This window comes from Malaclemys terrapin, chromosome 16 (genome assembly GCF_027887155.1).
Source record: "Malaclemys terrapin pileata isolate rMalTer1 chromosome 16, rMalTer1.hap1, whole genome shotgun sequence".
Classification (NCBI taxonomy): domain Eukaryota; kingdom Metazoa; phylum Chordata; order Testudines; family Emydidae; genus Malaclemys; species Malaclemys terrapin.
This window is the reverse complement of record NC_071520.1, coordinates 10,184,717-10,205,745: the sequence shown is the minus strand read 5'-3', so window position 1 is coordinate 10,205,745 and position 21,029 is coordinate 10,184,717. Positions and strand designations below refer to the sequence as shown.

The following is a 21,029-nucleotide window of genomic DNA, read 5'->3' as shown; positions in this document are numbered from 1 at the left end:
TCACCCAAGTGTGGATTACTGTACATTATTTTTGGATCACATTTATGGATGTCATCGGAACAAAGCAATAAGAAGGGATCTCTCTCACACAGAGATGAATGTCATTTCAAAGTCTCTGAGCTCGAGTTTGTTTAGTCTTAGTAAAAATAGTGTAGAAGATTTCCTACTGCAGAAATGAAAACATAATTATTTGCTCAAAATACTAAAGGACTCAAGGACAATGACTTTGACAACTGCCATATTGTGTGCCATCCACTGAATCATACACTGGGAAATATTTGGTCAAGGTGGTCAGAGCTACTTTGTGGGGATTCAGGTTCAGTTCACATTAAAAGAAAGAAGTTGAGAATCTGAAAATAAAGAGAACAGATCATCAGCTGGTTTGTCTGTTTCTTCCTTCATAAAGATAAGCAAGCTTCTCATTGCATTTTGACACGAGGCTTTCGGAAACATGATGTTTTAGAACTGACTGAATTCCCTTTAAAATGGCCTGGCATAACCAATCATTTGGAAAATCCTAATTACAGCAATAATCAGGGAGCTTTAATAGTACTTTTAGTGCATCTGTGATAGGGTGAGGGGAAGTATTAGTGATCGACAGTTGTCGCTGGTATTTAGTATGAGCAACCTCTCTTCCCTATCGTGGTCCTCCTTTGTGCCAGGATGGTGACTTACAGGAAAAGACTATATTTCTGTGCATGAGAGACAGTGTTTTTGTAAGTGAGCATGTGTGAGGTGAAAATTACAGGGCTTGACATTATTTTGACTATGTCTTGATGCCTTAACTAGAATATTAAAGCTTTGGTGAATGTGGTTAAATCCAATCCAGTAATGGCTCTTCAAACATTTCTGAGAGAGAATTAAAATTCATACTAATGTGCTATGTCACTATGACCACTACTAATGATAATTTACTCTTGGTTTCTTCTATTATACCCTTTAAAGCAAACAAGATGTAAGACTACAGACACGACCCTCTGCAAATATGCTAAGATATATCAATTAATGCTTAATTAAGACTACTACCAAATATTCCTCTTATCATGAGGAGGGAAGACAGCACACACAAATCACTGAATAGCATTTGTATTCCTCACCATATTACTCAATCATTTGCTACTCTGCTTTAATTGAAGTTGCAAGGTAGGCTAGGGTAATAGCTTACACACTAGTTTCCCCCACATGGATTTATATAAAATAACACCATGCAAATTACACCTCTACCTCGATATAACACTGTCCCTGGGAGCCAAACAATCTAACAGCGTTATAGGTGAAACCGCGTTATACCGAACTTGCTTTGATCCGCTGGAGTGTGCAGCCCCGCCCACCCGGAACGCTGCTTTACCGCGTTATATCCGAATTCGTGTTATATTGGGTCGCGTTATATCGGGGTAGAGGTGTATCAAGACAATTGGGAAGGACTATATAGTGGTTGGCACATTTTTGTATTAAAAATGCACATAAGAGGGATCAAGATATTTCAATATTTACAACGTATACTGGAGAAAGCACAGCATAAAATCATTCAGTTAACAGACACAACATCATTGCTTGATTATCAGAGATTATGTTTGTTATATAAATTCTCAATAACAGCTGAAAATGGTTGTAGTTATTGGTTGTTTGTCTACTGTAGATTTTAGAAAGTATTAGATAAAGTAGGCCCATTTTTAAAATTCCATTTCTCAGTTGTTTCTCAAACAGACAAATTTCTCCATGGCCATTACATCTCAAGTATCACAACTCATTTGCTAAACTATGAAATATGAGGGCTCCCCAATTTTTGTTGCCTTTGAAACCTGTTGGGCCTGAAGATGTTTTTCCAGGATCTCCACTGGGAACACCTAGTAAAGGTTGTGCTAAGTTGAATGACACTGGTTGGAAAACAAACAAACAAACAAAAACATTGATTGCATGCATTGAGACTACTACGGTTCCCAGAAAATGTGGATTTTAAGTGAAGTTCCCCATATATGACAGTGATTATGCAGGTTTCTCACAGTGTATTGAACAGTTTTGACTAGACTTAGGTAAAACTGAATTTCTCTTTTAAAAAAAGGTTAGCGTGTGAAATTCTTCACTTATTTATTTTGCTTGATTTAATCTTATCTATCCTCATTGTCCTGCCCTAATTTCAATTTTTATGAAATTTTGGTGGATTGAATTATTTTACACTGAAGTATTTGGTATTGCATAAAGTCACTTTTGCGTGGAATTGTGAATTAAACTTAGGAAACAAGACTAGATCAAAGCCTATTAGCAGACTACTAATGTGCATAAGCAGGGTGCACACAAACAGTTAGACCATGACATGCTAGTGCAGGCTAGATTTGCACCATAGCTTGCCGCAAACCAAATGTTTGTAAACAAGCCCACAATTAAACATTTGATGTAATCAGAATTTTGTTTATTATAACTCAGTGCAGGAAATTGAGATAAAAGTCTTCAATTAAAAGAAGCCTACAAAAACACTTAATCTTCTGTTGAAATCAATCCTGCACTGAGTCCCAGAGATGGATTAGATGATCTAAAAAAATCTTTTCTAGGAGCTTGATTTAGTAGACAGTTAAAAAAACCCCAATCAGACAGAGATACCAGTGTGGTCTAGAAGAATGAGCAAAGGATTTAGAATCCCAGGCACCTGAGTTCCAATCTTGGCTCCAACAATGACTCTTTGTATGGCCTTAGCAATTCACTTCACCTCCCTGATTAAGTTTTTCCCAATTCACCAATGGGGATAAAAATACTTGCCTACCTGCCTACCTCAAAGGGGATTAATTAGTTAATGTTTGTGCACATACAAATATTACAAAAATGCTAAGTATTAATTAAATACATCCACATAGGATTTTAAAAGATTATTCCTACAGTAAAATATTAATGGTAAAAGATTTAAAGTGAAATAACCTTAAGAATTTAAATGAAAGTGGCAGGAGAAACTCCATCCTAGTAGAAAAATCTTATACGCGGTGCCATCCATGCCAATTTAAAAAGATATATTTATACAGGAGAGCTGAGTTCAGATGCATCATCTTGTTTCCAGTCCCAATTTACAGCTTTCTTGACAGAGATGCAAAAAGGTCAAGTGATTTGCACAAGGTCATACAAAGACTTAGAGGCTCAGTCAATACTTGGAATCAGCATCCTCTTGATTCGCATCCCTTTGCCCTCACCGTTAGATCATATAACATTATTATTAATGTGTGAATGTTGTCATAATACCTGTAGCATGCAATGCAGCAGAAGCAAAATGTCTGGAAAGAAACATTTTTGATTTCTCCATATAGTCTGGACTAAGAACATCTATCTGCACATTATGTACATTTGCATTCTTATCTGGAGATTCTTGGTGGACGTAAAAAGCAAGCACTTAAGTTTGGCTTTTTTGGTTTTTACTGTCCCTGAAATACCTCAGAATTAGTCTCTCCAGGTCAGTCCTGTAGCACAATAACAGGGTTGCTGATGGAAGCCTGCCAGCCACTGCTTGTGCTATACCAGTTCTGTTTAATACGGTAAAGAGAACCCTCTCCAGACTGACATTCTAGTACCTTTCACAAGTACAAAGTTCACTTGAAACCTCTCAGAAATTACGGACTCACAAGATTTCTATTACAATACCCATTAAATGTGAGAGCACCTTCTGAACTTTAACGGTACTTCTAAAAGAAAAGCTTCTCTGAACTTAAATATTTCTAGGCAGGTGGAGTGCAGTTTCTAAAACCCTTGTTGGAAGTATCAGCTGATAGTCTAAATCAGGCCCTCTTCAGTCTACTTAAATCTGGTAAAAAATGACACTTGTAATAAATGACTTAGGACAGCCCAATTTTAATAAACAAAGTGGGTAAGTAATGTATTTTATTGGACCAACTTCTGTTTGTGAGAGAGTTTTCGAGCTTAGACAGAGCTCTTCTTCTCAGAAAGCTTGTCTCTCTTACCAACAGAAGTTTGTCCAAAAAAGAGATATTACCTCACTCACCTTGTCTCTCTAATATCCTAGGACCAACATGGCTACAACGAAACTGCATACAATCTTAAATAGTAATACAATCACTGGGTCAGCTTGCTTCAACCAAGCCTGTGGTGGGTCATATGGTTACTCAGGTGAGAGACTCCTCTCCAAGTCTTCCCCAGGAAAACATTTTCTCCTCAGCCAGCCCTCTCTGTTAAGAAAACAGCTATTATAACAGCTGTAATCAGATCCAGCTCAGGGAGTTCCTGCTGCTTTGTACCTGCATTAGCTCCTGGTCCTTACTTCTTGGGTGTGTGGGTGTATAAACTCCATAATACTTCTGAATGTAATTGGTTCAGATTTTCTCTGAATGATTCAGAGAACTGTTCCTCCAGTCTTAACATAGATTCATTTTAGTGAATTTATAGGGTTTGTGAAAAGTGTAAAATTGCCAGCCCTCGTAAATGAAACTCCAATCCTATCCACAAAATAGATAACCATATAGGAAAGGGATTATGCACTTCCAGCACTGCCCATACATTATGTCTCATCCCAATTCTAAAGGTATCACCTCTAAGGAAATGAGAGGACTTCACTCTCCATGCCAAATCAGTCATAGGCCTCTCTGCAGAGATTAATAATGATTCCTTTAATGCCAATTGGATTTTGTTTTGCAGACATGTCCAAAGGTAAGCAATACTGGACAACATGAGTTCCATGTAGCTACATCACAAACTTCAAGAAGCAATACTGAACGGAGGCGGGTTATCATCAAAAGAACTTTAATTTGACCTCAAAGTGACAATCCCACTGAAGATTAGCAATGAACAATGCGTACAGACAACCAATCTAGTGCAGTTCTCTTGAATAGTAGCTAACAATGCATTTTTGGCAAAAGTAAATTATGCCTTATTCTGAAGTGGTCTCTTCAGCCTAGATAACAGTATTTATTTTGTGAAGTATTTATTATGTATTTTATTACCTAGTTTATGAGGTAAAATTTCACTAGGATTTGAATAAGCAAAATAATCAGGGAAGAAGTTCAGAGAAGGCAGGGAGAATGTAAGAAGGATGATGGGTTAAAACAGAACTCTGATATTACCTTCCATAACTAGAATGGAATTCTGGGATAAAATTTAGGATTTTGTAAAACCATCATGTTTTTGTGAAATGTAACATTCTAATTATATTGCAATATATATGTGCAAATAGGAGAGTAAAGCTTTCTGTGGGAAACTTAGCTCGGAATTTCTTGACTTTTGTGCAATTAGAATTTCAGCCTAACGTTGCAAGAATGTAATTTTTTGCTTTTAGCATATTTTATGCTGATAAAATGTTTCAGCCATTCAGAGAACACACATTTGCCTAGGTTTAGCCTAAGAAATTATCTACTGCTTGTACCAGTGTCCATCTTCTTTATTGCTGCTTGCTTTAATTCCGCTATTGTGTCTAGAGAATGCTTTTCAAAGTCTACAGCCCTTGTTGTAAACACTTGTGTAATCTGTATCCCACTGGGGTTGACAGTGGTAATTTGTCAGCATTTATTTGCAACAGGCTGTAACTAAACCTTGCCAGGAGTAAAACAATCTTTTTGTGTACAAATGCTTGCTGCTTTAATTGCAAAAAATGTTTGCTTTTTCTTAGTTTGACATTCAAATTAAAGAATGCTAGAAGGTTCCAAGGAAATATTTCAGACGACTGTAGAGTTACCTACTGCAAGGCATACATGAATGCCATTTAATATCTAGTTAAGCTATTACTGAGCAAATTTAGTGAATGGTCTCTAAGCAGTTCAGTGCAAAGGAACATCTGGCAGAACAGCAGACAAAAGATTTAGTTAGATGTTATTCTTTTTAACATTTCACTAAATTGATCATGAAAACAGGGATTAGACCGCTCAGTTACAAGGAATTAAGAGAAACTTTGGCCCTGACGCTCTCATTTACATTGCACCAGTATTGTGCCAGTTTAACACCATTGTAGTCAATTAAGCAAGTGTAAAACCAGTGAAGCAGAGTGGAGAGTCAGCAGGCCGGATATTCATTTACAATAAGGCTCTTTCACACTAAGGCTCCAATACCTTGGTCTAATTTGGTTGTTGGGTTTAGTGTGTGGGTGCTGGGTGGCATTGGTGATCTGTGACACAGACAAGGTCAGATGATCTATGGTCCATTTGAGTCCCTCTGCTGGAGGCCTTGCGGTCCTACCATATCTTGCTCCAGAAAAGGAGCAGTGAAAGTGAGTCATCCAGGCCTGCCTAGAAAGTCTGCAGGGAAACAGCCAATCGGAACACAGCAGGCTCAGATAAAAGGAGCTGCATGGGATGAGCCGGTCAGCTCCTGATTGGGAACAGAGGAGTAAGGAAGGGTGCTCCTTCTGGAGCTCAAGGAAGAACCAGAAGATGGGTTATTCAAATAGCACATGATTCCTATTTGTAGGGTCCCTGGGTTGGGACCAGAGTAGTGAGTGAACCAGGGTCCCACCCACCGGCTGCTGGGGAAGTGGCCAAAGCCCCGAGAAGGAACAAGTTTTTTTTAGAAGCCCAAGAAATGGGCTTGGCCATTAAACAGGCCCAGGGATGGGGCTGAAGACCCTGAAGAGGGTCAACCATTTGTTGAACTTTGTTACTCTCCCCCATGCCCCTGGAAGGGGACTGAAGATAAGAAGTGACCTGACTGGAGAGCTGGGACACCACAGATCAGCTAAAGGTGAAGAGTCTCCACGAAGAAAGACCTGTGGCGCTACTGTATAATAGGGCAGGGACAGACTTAAAGCAAGCCCAGAAGATGCTGAGGACTGAGCCCAGAGACAGAGCTAAAGATTTTAACAAGGGCAGAGGGACAGGCCCTGTTGAATTTTTACCCTGCAAGGGGTTTGTTCATTTACACACTGACTGTGTGTGACTTGGCCAGAGGGCTGAGACACTGAAGACCCATCTGACAACATTAACAGCCACCACGGGTGGTGAGAGTGTGTGCAGGTTCGCACCCAACCAAAGGAGGTGCTCATGAGAGGTGAGTGTTCCCTGTCATAATGACCCAGAGAAGGGTTGCCAACTTTCTACTTGCACAAAATTGAACACCCTTGCCCTGACCCCTCTGGGGTGGGGCCAGAAATGAGGAGTTCAGGGTGTGGGAGGGGGCTCTGGGCTGAGGCAGTGGGTTGGGATGTGGGAAGGGGTGAGGGCTCCAGCTATGGGTGCAGGCTCTGGGGTGGGGCTGGGGATGAGGGATTTGGGGGGCAGGAGGGTGCTCCAGGCTGGGATGGAGGGGTTTGGTGGGTGGGAGGGGGATCAGGGCTGGGACAGAGAGTTGGAGTGCGGGATGGGGTGCAGGCTCTGGGCAGCACTTACCTCAGGCAGCTCCTGGAAGCAGCAGCAGCATGTCCCCACTCCGGCTCCTACATGGAGGTGCGGCCAGGCAGTTCTGCACACTGCCCTGTCTGCAGGCGCCGCCCCCGCAGCTCCTATTGGCCGCGGTTCCCGGCCAATGGGAGCAACGGAGCTGGTGCTTGGGGAAGGGGCAGTGCATGGAGCCCCCTGGCTGCCCCTATGCCTAGGAGCCAGAGGGGAGACATGCCACTTCTTCCGGGAGCCGCATGGAGCCATGGCAGGCAGGTAACCTGCCTTAGCCCTGCTGCGCTGCTAACCGGACTTTTAACGGCCCAGTCAGTAGTGCTGACCAGAGCTGCCAGGGTTCCTTTTCGACCAGGCATTCTGGTTGAAAACCAGACACCTGGCAACCCTAACCCAGAATCTTTACTGCTCAATAGTTAAGATTATGTTGAGTTTTATACTTAAAGCAAGTTTTAAATCTCTTGTATTGCATGTTAAAACTAAGAGGGGGGAGATTTTCAAAAGCACCTTAAGGATTTCAGAGCATAAAGCTCCTATCTAATGTGTGGATGTGCTCATTACAAAACATTAAAAGAGTCAATCTTCAGCCCTGATTCTGACTGCAGTGTCTCACATCTCACGGAAGGGGCCAGAGAGGGAGTTCGCACTCTGGAGGCCCAGAGGTAGAACCAGTGACTGGTTGCTGCCCAGACCCAGCTGGCTTGAAAGTACATGGATCCAGAAGTTGGGCCCAGTTATAATAGCCTGGTGACTATCCCCTCGGGAGGACTCAGTCAGGGCTGTAAACACACTTCTCTTTCTTCCATGTCTGTTTTGAGACCAGAACTAAACACAGTATTCCAAGTGAGTGCATACATCCCTTTCTACAGTAGCATTACAATATTTACACTATTATTTTCTATCCCATTCTTTATATACTCGAACATTTTCTTCGCATTTTTGACTGCTTTGATTACCGATCGCACCACAATATTGATTTGTGCAATGACGGAAGAGAGGGTGCCAAGCATGTGAATAAACGATATTATAAGAATGCTGTAATGGTGCTTTGTGAGAGCTCTGTAACATAGACCCACCCAAACTATCACCATTTCTTCATGCAGAGATGACATCATTTTGAATAAGCATAAATGAGAGAGAGAGAGAAAAACTCCATTTCCGAACTGTTGGTAGTTATCGTTGCCTAGTTTGCCCATAACCAGAGTGCGGCTATTGCAGCCCAAGGAATCTTGCTTTTCTACCCATAGCCTTAAAAAGTCCATTTCTGTGTACTCTAGATTTTTACCTCGTGTGAGTAAGATCTTTACTAAGAGTCTTCAGATCCTTTTCTATTTGTTTAAATGGTGGGGGCATCTTCAAAGGTTCTTGTGTAGTAGACTGAAAATAATTGTAAGGAAAAGAAACTGGATGTTAATGAAAATAGTTCATTAAAGTGGAGACAGTGGATGCAGCTAAACTTACGGTTGCACAATAGTTCCTAGGTTCTTTTAAAAAGGTTATTAGTACCAGTAGTCACAGCTTTCATGCATTTTCAAACGCAGAACTCTACCTTTTGTTTACTCTCTAATGTGCTTACACCAACCAACCTTCCAACATTCAGTTTTGTGCTAAACAGAAGGGAGATCTAGCAGATTTAAAATAAACAAAAAGGTGAGAGCACACTGCAATAAATAAATCAAAATCTTGTTGCTGGACCGTCAAAGCCAACCCAGGCAAATTGTTAAATACAAGTGTGAGAGGGAAATGTACTTTAGAATAGCCAATGTGGTAACCAGCTTTCTAGTTTTGTCTTTAAATGTATGCTGTACGAATTGCTTCAGTGTAGATAGCCATAGACTATAATGTAGTTCTGCATTGTTACATTACACATCAACTAGAACATATGCTTGGGTGATCTTGGATGAATTACAGCAGCAGACTTGCCACAGTAATTGTTCTGGGCTTAGCCAAAAGAGGCATTTGAGTAAAATATCTCCAAGCCATTCAATATTTTAAAGTGATGCTGTTAGGTCACTAATGCAGTGGAATAACACCAATGTATACCAGCTGGTCCTATAGATTTAGATATGCGCTATGGTGGCAGATGCTCTAAAAATCAATCAAATATAAATAACTGTTTGAAATGAAAACTATAATCATGTGCTAACCATTTCTGCATTGAGCATCAATATAGGTTAAGATCCAGGCCTTTTATAACGTGTACATTCAAATGAACAGAGTGGAAGAGATTACCATTACTAAGCATGGACATTAACAGCAACAGTGTTATCAAATTAGGACCTGATCCTGCAGTCCTTCCCCATAGGCAAACTTTCTGCTGACTTCAATGGTAGATTTACCTTGGTAAGGAGAATTGGTCCATAAAGTTTAGAATGTTTATCAGCCAGAGAAAAAGCAGGATTTCTTGCTGCTTTTTGAGAAGTGTTCAATTAGGTTAAAAGTAATGATGTAGTATCATGATGTGGAGTAAGGATTTAGGCCTCGATTCAGCAAGATATTTATGTAGGTAACTTTCAGCATGCGGGTAAGTCTTATTGTCTAAAATTATGCATGTGCTTAAGTACTTTGCTGAATGAGGACCTTAGTGAGCAATTTAAACTCACCTTTGGTCTTGGGGAAATCTTTGCAATAGTCACTGTATCCACTTTCTTTAGTACTTCTTCCTGAGCAGTGGATACCTCCTCTTTTATTGGCTCCTAAAAAAATAAGTCAAACATAATTATTTTGTACTGCTACTGCTAAGTATCTGTGTAATATAAGAACAAGATCTTCAAAATTAGTTGCACAAATCAATTTTCTTGTGCTAATCTATCTTTGCATATTTAGTCATAAATGACAGCTAATTTTCATCTGAAGAAAGGCATACAAACCTGTGTAATTTTGGCACACAAAAATATATTCACATTTGAGGCATATTCAAACACACCACTGTGCAAAATGCATGCATAGATTTTAAATTAAGTTGCTTGAGTGCTTAAAGTGCTTTAAATAACAACATTTCTCTTGGAAAATTGTTTAGATGGGTCACTGCGTCTAACCTAAAAGGAAAATCCAATTCCCCAAACTTGGAATAAATAGGAAATTAATTACCTGTAACTGCTGTTCTCTGAAGTTATACATTGTCATAGATCACCACTCTTGGGTCTGTGCTTCAGCACACACATGCAATCCCCTGAAGTGGAACACAGGCACTTCCTCAGTCCTCCAAGCACCAGTTTTTTTTTTTCCCCAAGTAGGAGGAAAATATATTCCCACAGGTACAAAAAACAAAACTATTTTAAATGACTTAATAAAAGACAAAAGCTTACAGAACTCTGAACTATGCATGGTGATCAGGCTGAGAGGACAGCAAAATGATTAATTTTTCCTGCAGTATTCTTGGACTAAGGAGCTGGTTTATTGACTAATTTAATTAAAGCAGGACTAGCCAGAGGCTTTGGTTAGCTGCATCCAGAAGGTTAGTGCAGAGCTGACAGTATACTGAAGGTGAAGAGGTCTGCTCGATGCATACCAGACTCAGTGCTTTGGGTGAAGTGCTCAATGAGCAGTAAGTGTTAAGCACCACCAGAATAGTGTGTTAAGGAACGGAGGGTGTAAAAAACGCCAACCAACACACAACTTTACCTAGAACAAAGGCCAAGTGAGGGAGGAACAAAGTCCTCAGACACTGGAAAGTTGTCAGGATAGATGTTCCAGTGTGTTGACTGATGCAGTCAACTGACTGAAGACTGACTGCCAGTGGGGCCAAATGAAAACAATTTTATAAAAATGAACGTAAGGCACTAGGGTCAAAGCACCAGCGGTTGAGCTAGGATATTCTGAGGAAAAGATATAAGATAGCAGATGAAATGTTGAGGAAAAGAAAGGTAGCTATATACACAGAAGCCAGATTCAGTGGTCCCGGAGAGCCCTTTCCCTGTACAAGCCATACTACTGTCAGAAAGGAGCACTAGTAGGCACCAACTTTCACTGCGGGGGTTGGCAGGAGATGTCTGCTGCTGGAACCACCAGTTTAAAACTTTGAACTTGGGAAGCTTCTGCCTTGGAGTATGGACCCAGGAGTGAGGATCTATCGCCATGGTCTCTCTATGTGAAGAGAGGGGCGAGGAGAATGAAACAAGGTGGCCTGCAGGGAAAAATAACATAGAACCTGCCAGCTCAGATGGAATCTCAGTTTGTTTGTTGTTCATAAGAATATAGATTAAACTCCGGAAGGAAATGGACTTGGATGTTTTGGTGAATACCCCGTGCATGTGCGTGCATGCATCCAGGTGCTGTTTTCAGAGTAGGGTGAAAATTGTCCATTCAAAGAAATTTCGAGCAGTTTTAGGCCTCCTTCAGTCCTCTTTCCCTCCATGCGTCATTTTTCTTTCTGGTTTTTCTTCACTCTTGCTCCTTCATTGAGGTTCTCTTCTCTTCCCAGCATCAGTGGAGTTATTTGCCTGTCCGCTGCTGCCAGTATGTCTTTCCCAGCCAGTGACACCAAAGGCCAGATTCTGTGTCATTTATTATGCTGAGTAGTATCCTTACTCTGTAAGTAATACCACTAAAATCAGTGTGCTAGCTTGTGGAATAAGATAAAGCTAAATGTGAGTAAGGGTGACAGAACCTAGCCCAAAGATTGCATCAGTTGTTTATATCCATGAGCAGCAGTACAGGACACTTCTTCCATTAGACCATGGAGTAAGGGTCATTGCAAAGCTACAGCACCCCAGCAAGTGCATCAGGAGGCAATGTTCCTCAGCCAGGCTCAACTCCTCCCTTGAATTCCGCATTGCATTAGTGGAGAATAAATTTGTGATCATCCTTTCTGGGGTACAATATACCTCTGCTTCTGCAGATGGCAGCTCTACTGGATACTGAGAGGCAAAGGAAGGGCAGAGACATGCCTCCAGCTACTCTCTGCCAGTGGCGGATTTAGAGTTAGTGGGGCCCAGGGTGCAGCTTCACTTTCGGGGCCTCACCCTCGGGACTCAGCCAAGAAAAAGAACATTCTCCCTTATCTTCCCCCCGTTTTTCATTCTTTTTTTCTTCGCCCTCCTCCTATAAGTAATGGGCAGTAAATTAAAATAAAATGAGATACCTTGATTGGGGCAGGGGGTTGGGGTTCAGGAGGGGGCGGGTTCTGGGAGGAAGTTTGGGTGCTTGGTGCAGGCTCTGGGCTGGGTCAGGGGGTTGGGGTGCTGGAGGGGGCACTTACCTTGGGCAGCACGACTCCCAAAGCGATTGGCACACACCCCCATCAGGCAGCAGCTCCTAGGCGGGGGTGGGGCAGGGGGTCTCCATGCACTGCTGCCCGCAGGCACCGCCCCCACAGCTCCCATTGGCCGCAGTTTCTGGCCAATGGGAGCTGCGGAGTTGGCACTCAGGGCAGGGGCAGCGCGCGGAGAGAGAGAGGGAAACACACACACACACTCAGGGGCCGCAGGGACATGCCGGCCACTTCTGGGAGCGAAGCAGTGCGGAGGGAGGGAGGCAGAGCAGGCAGGGAGCCACCTTAGCCCTCCTGCTGGCATGTCTCTGCGTGCCCCTTGGGGGGTGGGAGACAGCAGGTCTCCATGCGCTGCCTGGGGCGGGAGCAGTGCGTGGAGCACCTCTCCCCTCCCCTACCAGGGACACGCACAGACATGCCAGCAGCCGGCCGCTTACAGGAGTGCCGTGGGTCCACTGGCCACGGCATGCAGGCAGCCTGCCTGTCTGAGCCCTGCCAGCTGGGACTCGGGGGCAGGTTGTCAGATATTTGTCCTGCATTTGGGGGTGGGGTGGGGAGGGGGACTCTGTTGTTGGGGGTCCCGTGCCACCGCATGGTTTGTTTCATGGTAAATCTGCCCAGTCACTCTTTGTGGGGAGTAGCTGGGACACAACCCTTGCGCTCCCCTAAGCACTGGAGATATGACTCAGGCAGCCCTAAAACAGAATACATGAGGGGGTTGTCCTTACACCCAGTCCCCTGCAAGACGATGTTAGCCCAGGGCAGAATCTAGCCTTGAAATAGTACATGGGTAGTCACAACACCATCATATAATAACAGAGATCTGTCTTTTTAATTTGCAGTGTCCGAAATGGGAAAAAGTGACGAAAACAATATGGAAATGTCTCATCTGTTCAACTCCCAACATCATATTATTGAAATGATCCACATAGACAAATATGACATGTTATGTGCAAGATTCACGAAAGGATTATTATTTTTTTTTGTTTCTCTGAATAAATAGGCTATGAGGAAAAGTCCCATCTCCTTTTTAAATATTTAAAGGACAGTTCCAGTGATCATTTCCCATTTTCAATATTACTGGATTGCCATGACATAATATCACATAATTCCATATGTATGAACCACTGGTATTTTTAATAAATATCAAAATCCATAAATTATCTATGGAAACATGACCCAAAGCAAGATTGCATGGGAAATCATCCAAAAATATTTCTGATGAGGATGATTAAAGGTCAGTAATTTTTGTTGAGATCAGGATGTATGTACCTAGCAGTTGTGGAGACAAATGAACTTCAGAGAAGCTACAGCAGGTGGAGCTAGATGCCACCTGATTGGACCCAGCTCTGTTCTTGCAAAACTGAATCTGAATCCTTCCTGTGCCCATCAAATGTTACTTAGGGCACAAATGAAGATCCACCTTCCCTGTCTATCCTTGGCCATACTTCACCCATCCTCTATGTTGTTAAATTCCCTAAGTTTCCCGTCTAAGTACTGTTTGACAGAGGGATTCTACCAGTCTCCTCCTTTTGTGTGTTTCTACAGCTATCCAGTGCATGCATCTCTGCCATAGCCGACACTCTGGGGCTTCATTTTTAAAACATGTCTCAAATATTTTCATTTTCTTTTCTGGATAACTCTGGAGATAGAGAGTTGCTGAACACTGACAGATCTCAGCATTTGTTATCAATTATTTCCATTGAACTCCTAGTATTTTCCTGAGGTATTTGCTTTTGAAGGCATTTAGTCACCTGTCTATATCTTTGGTGGATTTCCAGCTTTCACATCTATATGTTAAGGTGGAAATAACATTTGAGTTTATGATTCATAGTTTGGTCTTTGAGTGGTAGATTTTCAATGATCATCTTGTTTTAACTGGTGAATGCAGCTGTTGCCTTGCCAATTTGTGATATTATTGCCTTCTGGCTATCCCCATTGGCTTGCATGTTACTGCCAAGGTAGGTGAATTGGCTCACTGCTTGCATTCCTTTGCCTTCGAAAGTAATGCATGAGTTGGGAGTTTTATTACTGCTTTACAGTTATAGTTGCAAAATGTTAATGTGTTTGAAATGAATCTGAGCTTCCTCCATCACAGAGCGCCCATTAGCCATATGACTGACTTAGTGCATTTGTTGCCTGCCTACCATCAACCTAGTAAAGATAACTCTTAATCATATCAATAAATCTAATCCGCTCTCATGAAACCCTTGATGTGGAGGTGCCAAAGCTTCATGTTTTGGCTGCCTACTGGACTGAATTCTGAATGTTGTTTTTTATAGGCAGTAGTCAAGCTGAGTTCCAGTGCAGTACTCAGAGCTTGTATTTTATTTTACTTTTTTACATCACCTGCTCAGTACTGGCCCTTTCCTCCTCTTTCCTCCATTAGGGCAAGGAAATGTGAACAGAGGAATAAGGACTGAAGGAGAATTCGCAATTTAACACAGATTCCAAGGCAAAAAGCTTCATTAAGAATGAGTAATGTAGAATTAAGATTGTGCTCAAAATAATATTTAAAAAGTGCTTCGTCTTTTTTAAAAAAAAACCCACAGAAACAAAACAGACACAACAGAAATTCTTAGATACAAGGCCAGATCCTCTGATCCATTATGGGTATACTACACCAGTCTAATGATGCAAAGCACCCTACATTGGCCATTTGAGAACTCTCTTTGCTGAGGGGAATAGCTGCCTAGTGTAGAGCTGTTGCAGTAGTTACCATGCCATGACCTTTGGGCTGTGAGTGCAGGAGGAGTAGGGAAATAGTACATGAAGGATGTAAAAGGAGAGGAAAGGGAGGTCTTTTGCTCAAGGCACAAGACAAACTCAGAATACATGGGATCAGTTCCCAGCTCTGACACAGACTTCCTGTGTGACCCCAGGTAGATCCCTGATCCAAAGCCCACTGAAGTTAATGGGAGTCTTTCCAGGGGTTCTGGATCAAATACTGACTCTCTCTGTGCCTCTGCTCCCCAGCTGTAAAACTGGAATAAACCACACTTCCCATTACACTTAACCAGCACAGGGATTTTGCAAAGTAAATTCATTATCCTTTATGAAGAATTCAGATGCTGTGATGATGGGGATCATAAAGGTACGTAGAAAGGAGCCAAAACCCTGCTGTTTCTGTACTTGAAAAAAAAGCTTAAATAGCCTTGTTTTGTTTATCCAGTCTGTTTCCCTCAGCTTATTATTATACCTCATGGAGATCCTTGTCTCCAAGGAACACTGACCTAATTTTGTTACTTTTTTAGTAATTAAAATCCTTGGGACAAATTAATCCCTGGTGTAACTCTGCTAGTTCATGTTGGCTCCTTGAGTGACTGTATTATTAGGATTAGGGTTACTAAGATGCATAATATTTCAAATGGGTCATCACAAGCTGTTAGAAAAATTCTCTCACACTTGAACATGACATCTCTATTTTTGCATTTCCGATTCCTGTTTTGTTTCATTGATGTGGCTGTTAGGCAACATGCCAAAGGGTTTAGTTTTATGCAACACTTCCCAACTCATCTATTCCCTGTGTTTTGTAGTGTCTGACCAATGAAAGTATTTCTGCTCTTGGTTAAGGTTTTCTAGACATCACCCCATTGCTGATGTCGAAATTATAAATGCTTCCCCCCATCTTATATTTAAAAATAAGATGTTTTGGATTGCATTAATCCATCCCATTAGAAATGGATGTAATCTGTGCTGAACTGAAATTAAAAAAAATATATATCTGCCTTTCAGAGTGAGAATGGTACAGACTATCATTCTGGTATTCAGTAAACTTTAAACAGGAGTTTCAAGTGAACTAGGAAAGAAGTTGAAGAGTTCCAGTCAGAAACGAAGGGGCTAGACACACACAAACAGCTTTGAAAATTGACAATTTTTAGTCAGATGCAGGACTTCCTCTTATTGGAATGCTATATTAAAATATGAGCATTTGTGACCCCAGAAAGGAGTTGCTAATAAAATTATCTGATCAGTATCTTCTAGAGCACCATCTCCATTCAAGAGAAAAAGAGCAGGCTACACTGTCTTCTTCCACAGTGAGAACAAAGTTCATTTGAGAAGGGGTTGGGAAAGGCACAGCTGGACAGCCTCAGGAGATTCAAGGAAATGTAATTGAGAAATAATTATCTCTCTAATTACTTCTGACCAAATCAATAAAAACTGCAGAATACAGAAGCATGATTGCCTCATGGCAGAGGTGAAGAACAGCAAAGTTGAAGATGACCATGAAACTAAAGAAAAGGCCAGACAGGCTGGGAACTTCAAAGCACTCCTCTCTCACAAAATGGAAAGATACCAGTAAAATAAACAAATACATGCAAAGGGGAATGGCTATTTCTGACCACTGCTCAGCACTGAAGATTGTTGAATGTGCACGTCATTGTTTTAATATGTTACATAAATCATGTGTTTGTCCATTTCACCACCGGTGGGGAGAGAGGGGAAAAATCTTATTTATTGTTTCCTATTCAGCTTTAATGTTTCTTCCATACCTGTACTGTGGGGGAATGATTTGCTGAGGAGGAAATGATTTGCTGACTGGATAAGTTTAATAAGCTATGGCACTTATTCTTATAAATGCATTTTAGTAAGGTAGGCCAAAATGTCATCTCTCCTGTGGCTTCATCCCCAGATGAGTAACAATAGTGAAGCCTGGGAGGTCAAAAACGCATAGCTCAATGTGGCCAGCTCTGCGCATATGATGGGGAATAATCTTCTGGCTAGTCAGATGGCAAAGGATGTGTTTGATGCATTGGCTATTTGAGCACCAGATAGCAATGAAGATTTCTATTAGGACCTAAGGCTATTTAGCTTAGGTACTTATATGCCCCCCATTACCACAGTAGTTTAGCAGCTCACAATTTTTAATGTATTTATCCTCAAAACACCCCTGCAAAGCATTATCTATTATCCTCATTTTACAGATAAAGAACTTAGACACAGAGAGACTAAGTGACTTAACAAAGGTTACACAAAAAGTCCATGTCAGAGCAGGGCACTGAACCCCAGTCTCCCAAATCACAGGCTAGCAACCTAACCACTGGAACATCATTCCTCTCCTGTAGTTAGTCTTGTCCATGGACTCATCAGTTAAGAGTCTGCACCCAAAGGCATTTGATTCGTGAGTGACCTTTTCTTACATTTGAGGCTGGAAGGGAACAGAAAGGATAGTCCACCTCCAGATTTGTTCTCCGTGTTTCTGAATATGTGGTGAATGTCCTCAAATGAACCAGCACTGATCACATGGTGCAAATTAGCCAGGTTGCTGTGATGCAGAGCAGATCTGGCTGATTACCGGCAGTGAGATCATGGATAGTGAAGGGTTTATTCACCACAGAACTTGCACTGACCAGCATGAAGATGAAGTGCTGGTATTTGTCTGATTTGGGGCTATGTTAAGTAGCTGTGCGTGAGTTGCTCCAGATTGGATGCAGTTGTATGACCGTCTTCTTTCTAGGCACTGGCTGGTGTTCCCTCTGTTTTTCTTTCTTGATTTTACAACTTGTCTTGGAGAGGAATGCAGGTCACCTTAACTGGCAGCGGTGGTAATCTACAGAGTGGCAAGACTGCTCAATCCCCTGAGTTCTAAGATAAGATGAGCTACATCTAGGGGTGCACCAGTGCCTATGGTCTGGCAAGTGTGCTGAACAACCTGGCCACTGTCTTGTGCTGTGTGAAGGGGCAAAAGTGGTGGAAAGTAGAGTTGCAAATGGGAGTTATTTTTAAAGGCCCAGGCATTAGGCAATTTCTGGGCAGGTAGGGGAGGAGATATCACTTATGTACTGATTGATGTAGGGTGTCACTTGGCAGAGAAAGGAGGAGAGAATGAGTTACTGCTAAGAAAAAGTACATGCTCCCAAGGAGAGACAACTAAAATAAAAAAAAGTGTGAAATAGTGTGCTAAATTCTTCACTCAATATCAGCATGCAACTCCAGCCCCACACATATAACTAAGAATTTTCCCATTACATGTAAGCTCTACACAACAGGGATAGAACACAAAACAATGGTGTAGGAACAGTGTAGCAGATAAAATACACAGACTTGACCCTCTCCTTTTGTAAATAACACTTGATCAGTTTCAGCTGATCGCAAATTTTAGAATTTCCAAAAATGGTCAACATTTTTCAAAAATTCAACATGTTTTGTAATGAACATTTGTATTTTTTACCATCTCCATTTAAAGTGCAGTCATGCCAAAAAGATAATGTATTGTCTGGACAGAATGGCATTGACATTTACCAAAAGTACCAACAAAGGTCCAGAAAATCTCAGAAAGACTGGCTACATTGTCTGGCACTGTCATGCTGGTAATGGAAAAGAGCTTCAAACGACAACCTACCCAGAAGATAGCGATGAAAAATGCTGAGGACCGTATGGCTGTGGTGGTAGAAATTGGCTATAGAACTTTTCACCCATTGGGAAGTTGTCTTGGTTTCCATACTAGTGAATAAATGTATTCATGATCAAAGCCATCATCATAATTGGCATCCCTTCCTGTCATCCAAACTGAGATATGCTTTCAGGGTGATAGTAGGGGCAAGCCTGCACTACGGCTGCTTGTTATGTGGATAAACAGAGTGTTTCAGACTGTAAGGCTGTCAAGCTGGCATCTCTTCTAAGAACTAAAATTCATTTTAAGCCACACAAAAAAACAAAACAAAAAAAGTGAAAAATGCAACATGACAGACTTCTTGGCACAATTTCCTCACACAACAGCTGGTCCAATGTGTCAGTCTCAAAAGAAAAAAAGTTGGCTGCTCTTTCTAAAGAACTTTATATAAAATAAGCCAAATCCTAAAAGTTCTTTGATCTTAAGAAAGAAGAAAGTCTTTTTAGAAGGCATAATGGCAGGGGGAACTATTGGTAGAATGAACAAGCAATTATGGTGGAACTCAGGCACTACCATTGGAAGAAATTGTGGATGTGGAAGCAAGTAAATATATTTTTTCCCTTATAAACATAGCATAGGATGGATCAGTCACTAGAACTTGTAACAAGCTCTGAGATTACAGTTACTTTCATAGTTTTTTTAAACAGCCCTTTTATGTAAGAGTGTGCAAAAGAGTCATATGACTCACAAGGGGATTTCATCAGTTTTGTCTGGACTATTTTGTGTTTACTGACATCTCAGGTGTAATATCTGAAGCAAGTTTAGTTTTAATTATTTTTATTTTGTTCTCGATTTTTCTGTAATTTGCCAATAATAATACTAAGACAACCTGCCTGGGGTCTTGGAGATTGTTAGTGGGAACAATCATGACTAGGTGCCACACAGAGACCTTGAACTCTGACCTCAGAGAAGGCAGAATCAGAAGTGGTTCACAGCTTGCATACAAGGACAAAGTGATTCTGCAAACAATACTGAAAGGGGGATTGGCAGGGACCAATCATTGCATGAGGAGAGCTGAGTGTTCTAAAGGATACTGGGTTTTAGGTTAGAGTTTTGTGAATTACTAAAAGCTAAATTCTGCTCTCTGTTTATGAGTAGCTTCCACTGAAGTCAATAAGCACCACACATGTACATCTTGGTCCAAAATTTGGCTATTGATGTTGCAGAAAGCAGATCATCCTCCGATTACTGTAGAAAATATCAAGCAGCTTGTGTGGGGCAAATGAAAGGCGAAAATTGCTTATAGACACAGCAGCTTAGGTTAATATAATCTTCTGCCAATGAACTCTATATGCCCTTCTAACATATGCCTTGTATACCGACAAGCTAGCTTACCATATTTCTTTGAAAATATCAAATCCTTCTCACTAAAGAAAAGCTATGAGCAACAGAAACAACAGGGCAAGACTTGCTAATTTCTTTAGACTAATAGGGTAATTTGATCAGAATCTTTATCCTGAGCCTGGCTGTGCATCAAGATTTTTAATAGTGTGGACATTAGTGAACCATTTCTGCAATAAAACTGAGGAAGGTCTACTGCTAATGACACCTTTTCTTATGCAGAAAACTGAAATCTTCCTATTTAGGATTATGCAAACTAGATCCATCTTGGATTCATTCATTTGCAGAATATTTGATTTATACAGTCCTAAACTAGAACTGTCAATGATGAGCTATTCACAAGTGACTTATCTGATTGTGATTACATTTTCAGTCCTTGCAAATTGCAATAAGGAAATTTAAGGTCTCATTGGACAATGAATAAAGCAATCTTGCTCTGTCCTCTGCTTGCTCACATTCAAAAGCATTCATTTAGATATAATTTTTCCCTATATCAATTGTAATTTAGCATAACTCACAGTGAACAATTTGTTAGGTGTGTCAAAAAATGATTGTCACTCACCTACTCTCTGATTTAGGCTCTGGATCACCAAATTGATGTAAATCAGTGGCTTTCAAGAAACAAATGATTAGTACTTGGTCCCCTACAGATTTGCACATTGACTATGTGTTCCAGTATTAAACCTTGAACCAGATTTCTATGTTGAACCCTGCGATTTGTTACTCTGAAGGAGTTTGCTTTCCTGAAGACAAAGTAAATATATTGATGACACAT

The 21,029-nt window shown here is 41.1% G+C and overlaps 1 protein-coding gene across 2 annotated transcripts in view; it reads right to left on the bottom strand.

Annotated features, from left to right (window-relative positions):
* The window catches only part of CCDC60 (coiled-coil domain containing 60), a 107,598-nt gene that overhangs the window by 47,969 nt on the left and 38,600 nt on the right, over positions 1-21,029 (bottom strand). For both annotated transcript variants that reach the window (XM_054006931.1, XM_054006932.1), the window contains exons 2-3: positions 9,911-10,003; positions 8,593-8,684 (exon numbers count right to left, since the gene is read on the bottom strand). In XM_054006931.1, coding sequence (XP_053862906.1) covers positions 8,593-8,684; positions 9,911-10,003 — 185 coding nt within the window. The remainder of the gene's footprint in view (positions 1-8,592; positions 8,685-9,910; positions 10,004-21,029) is intronic.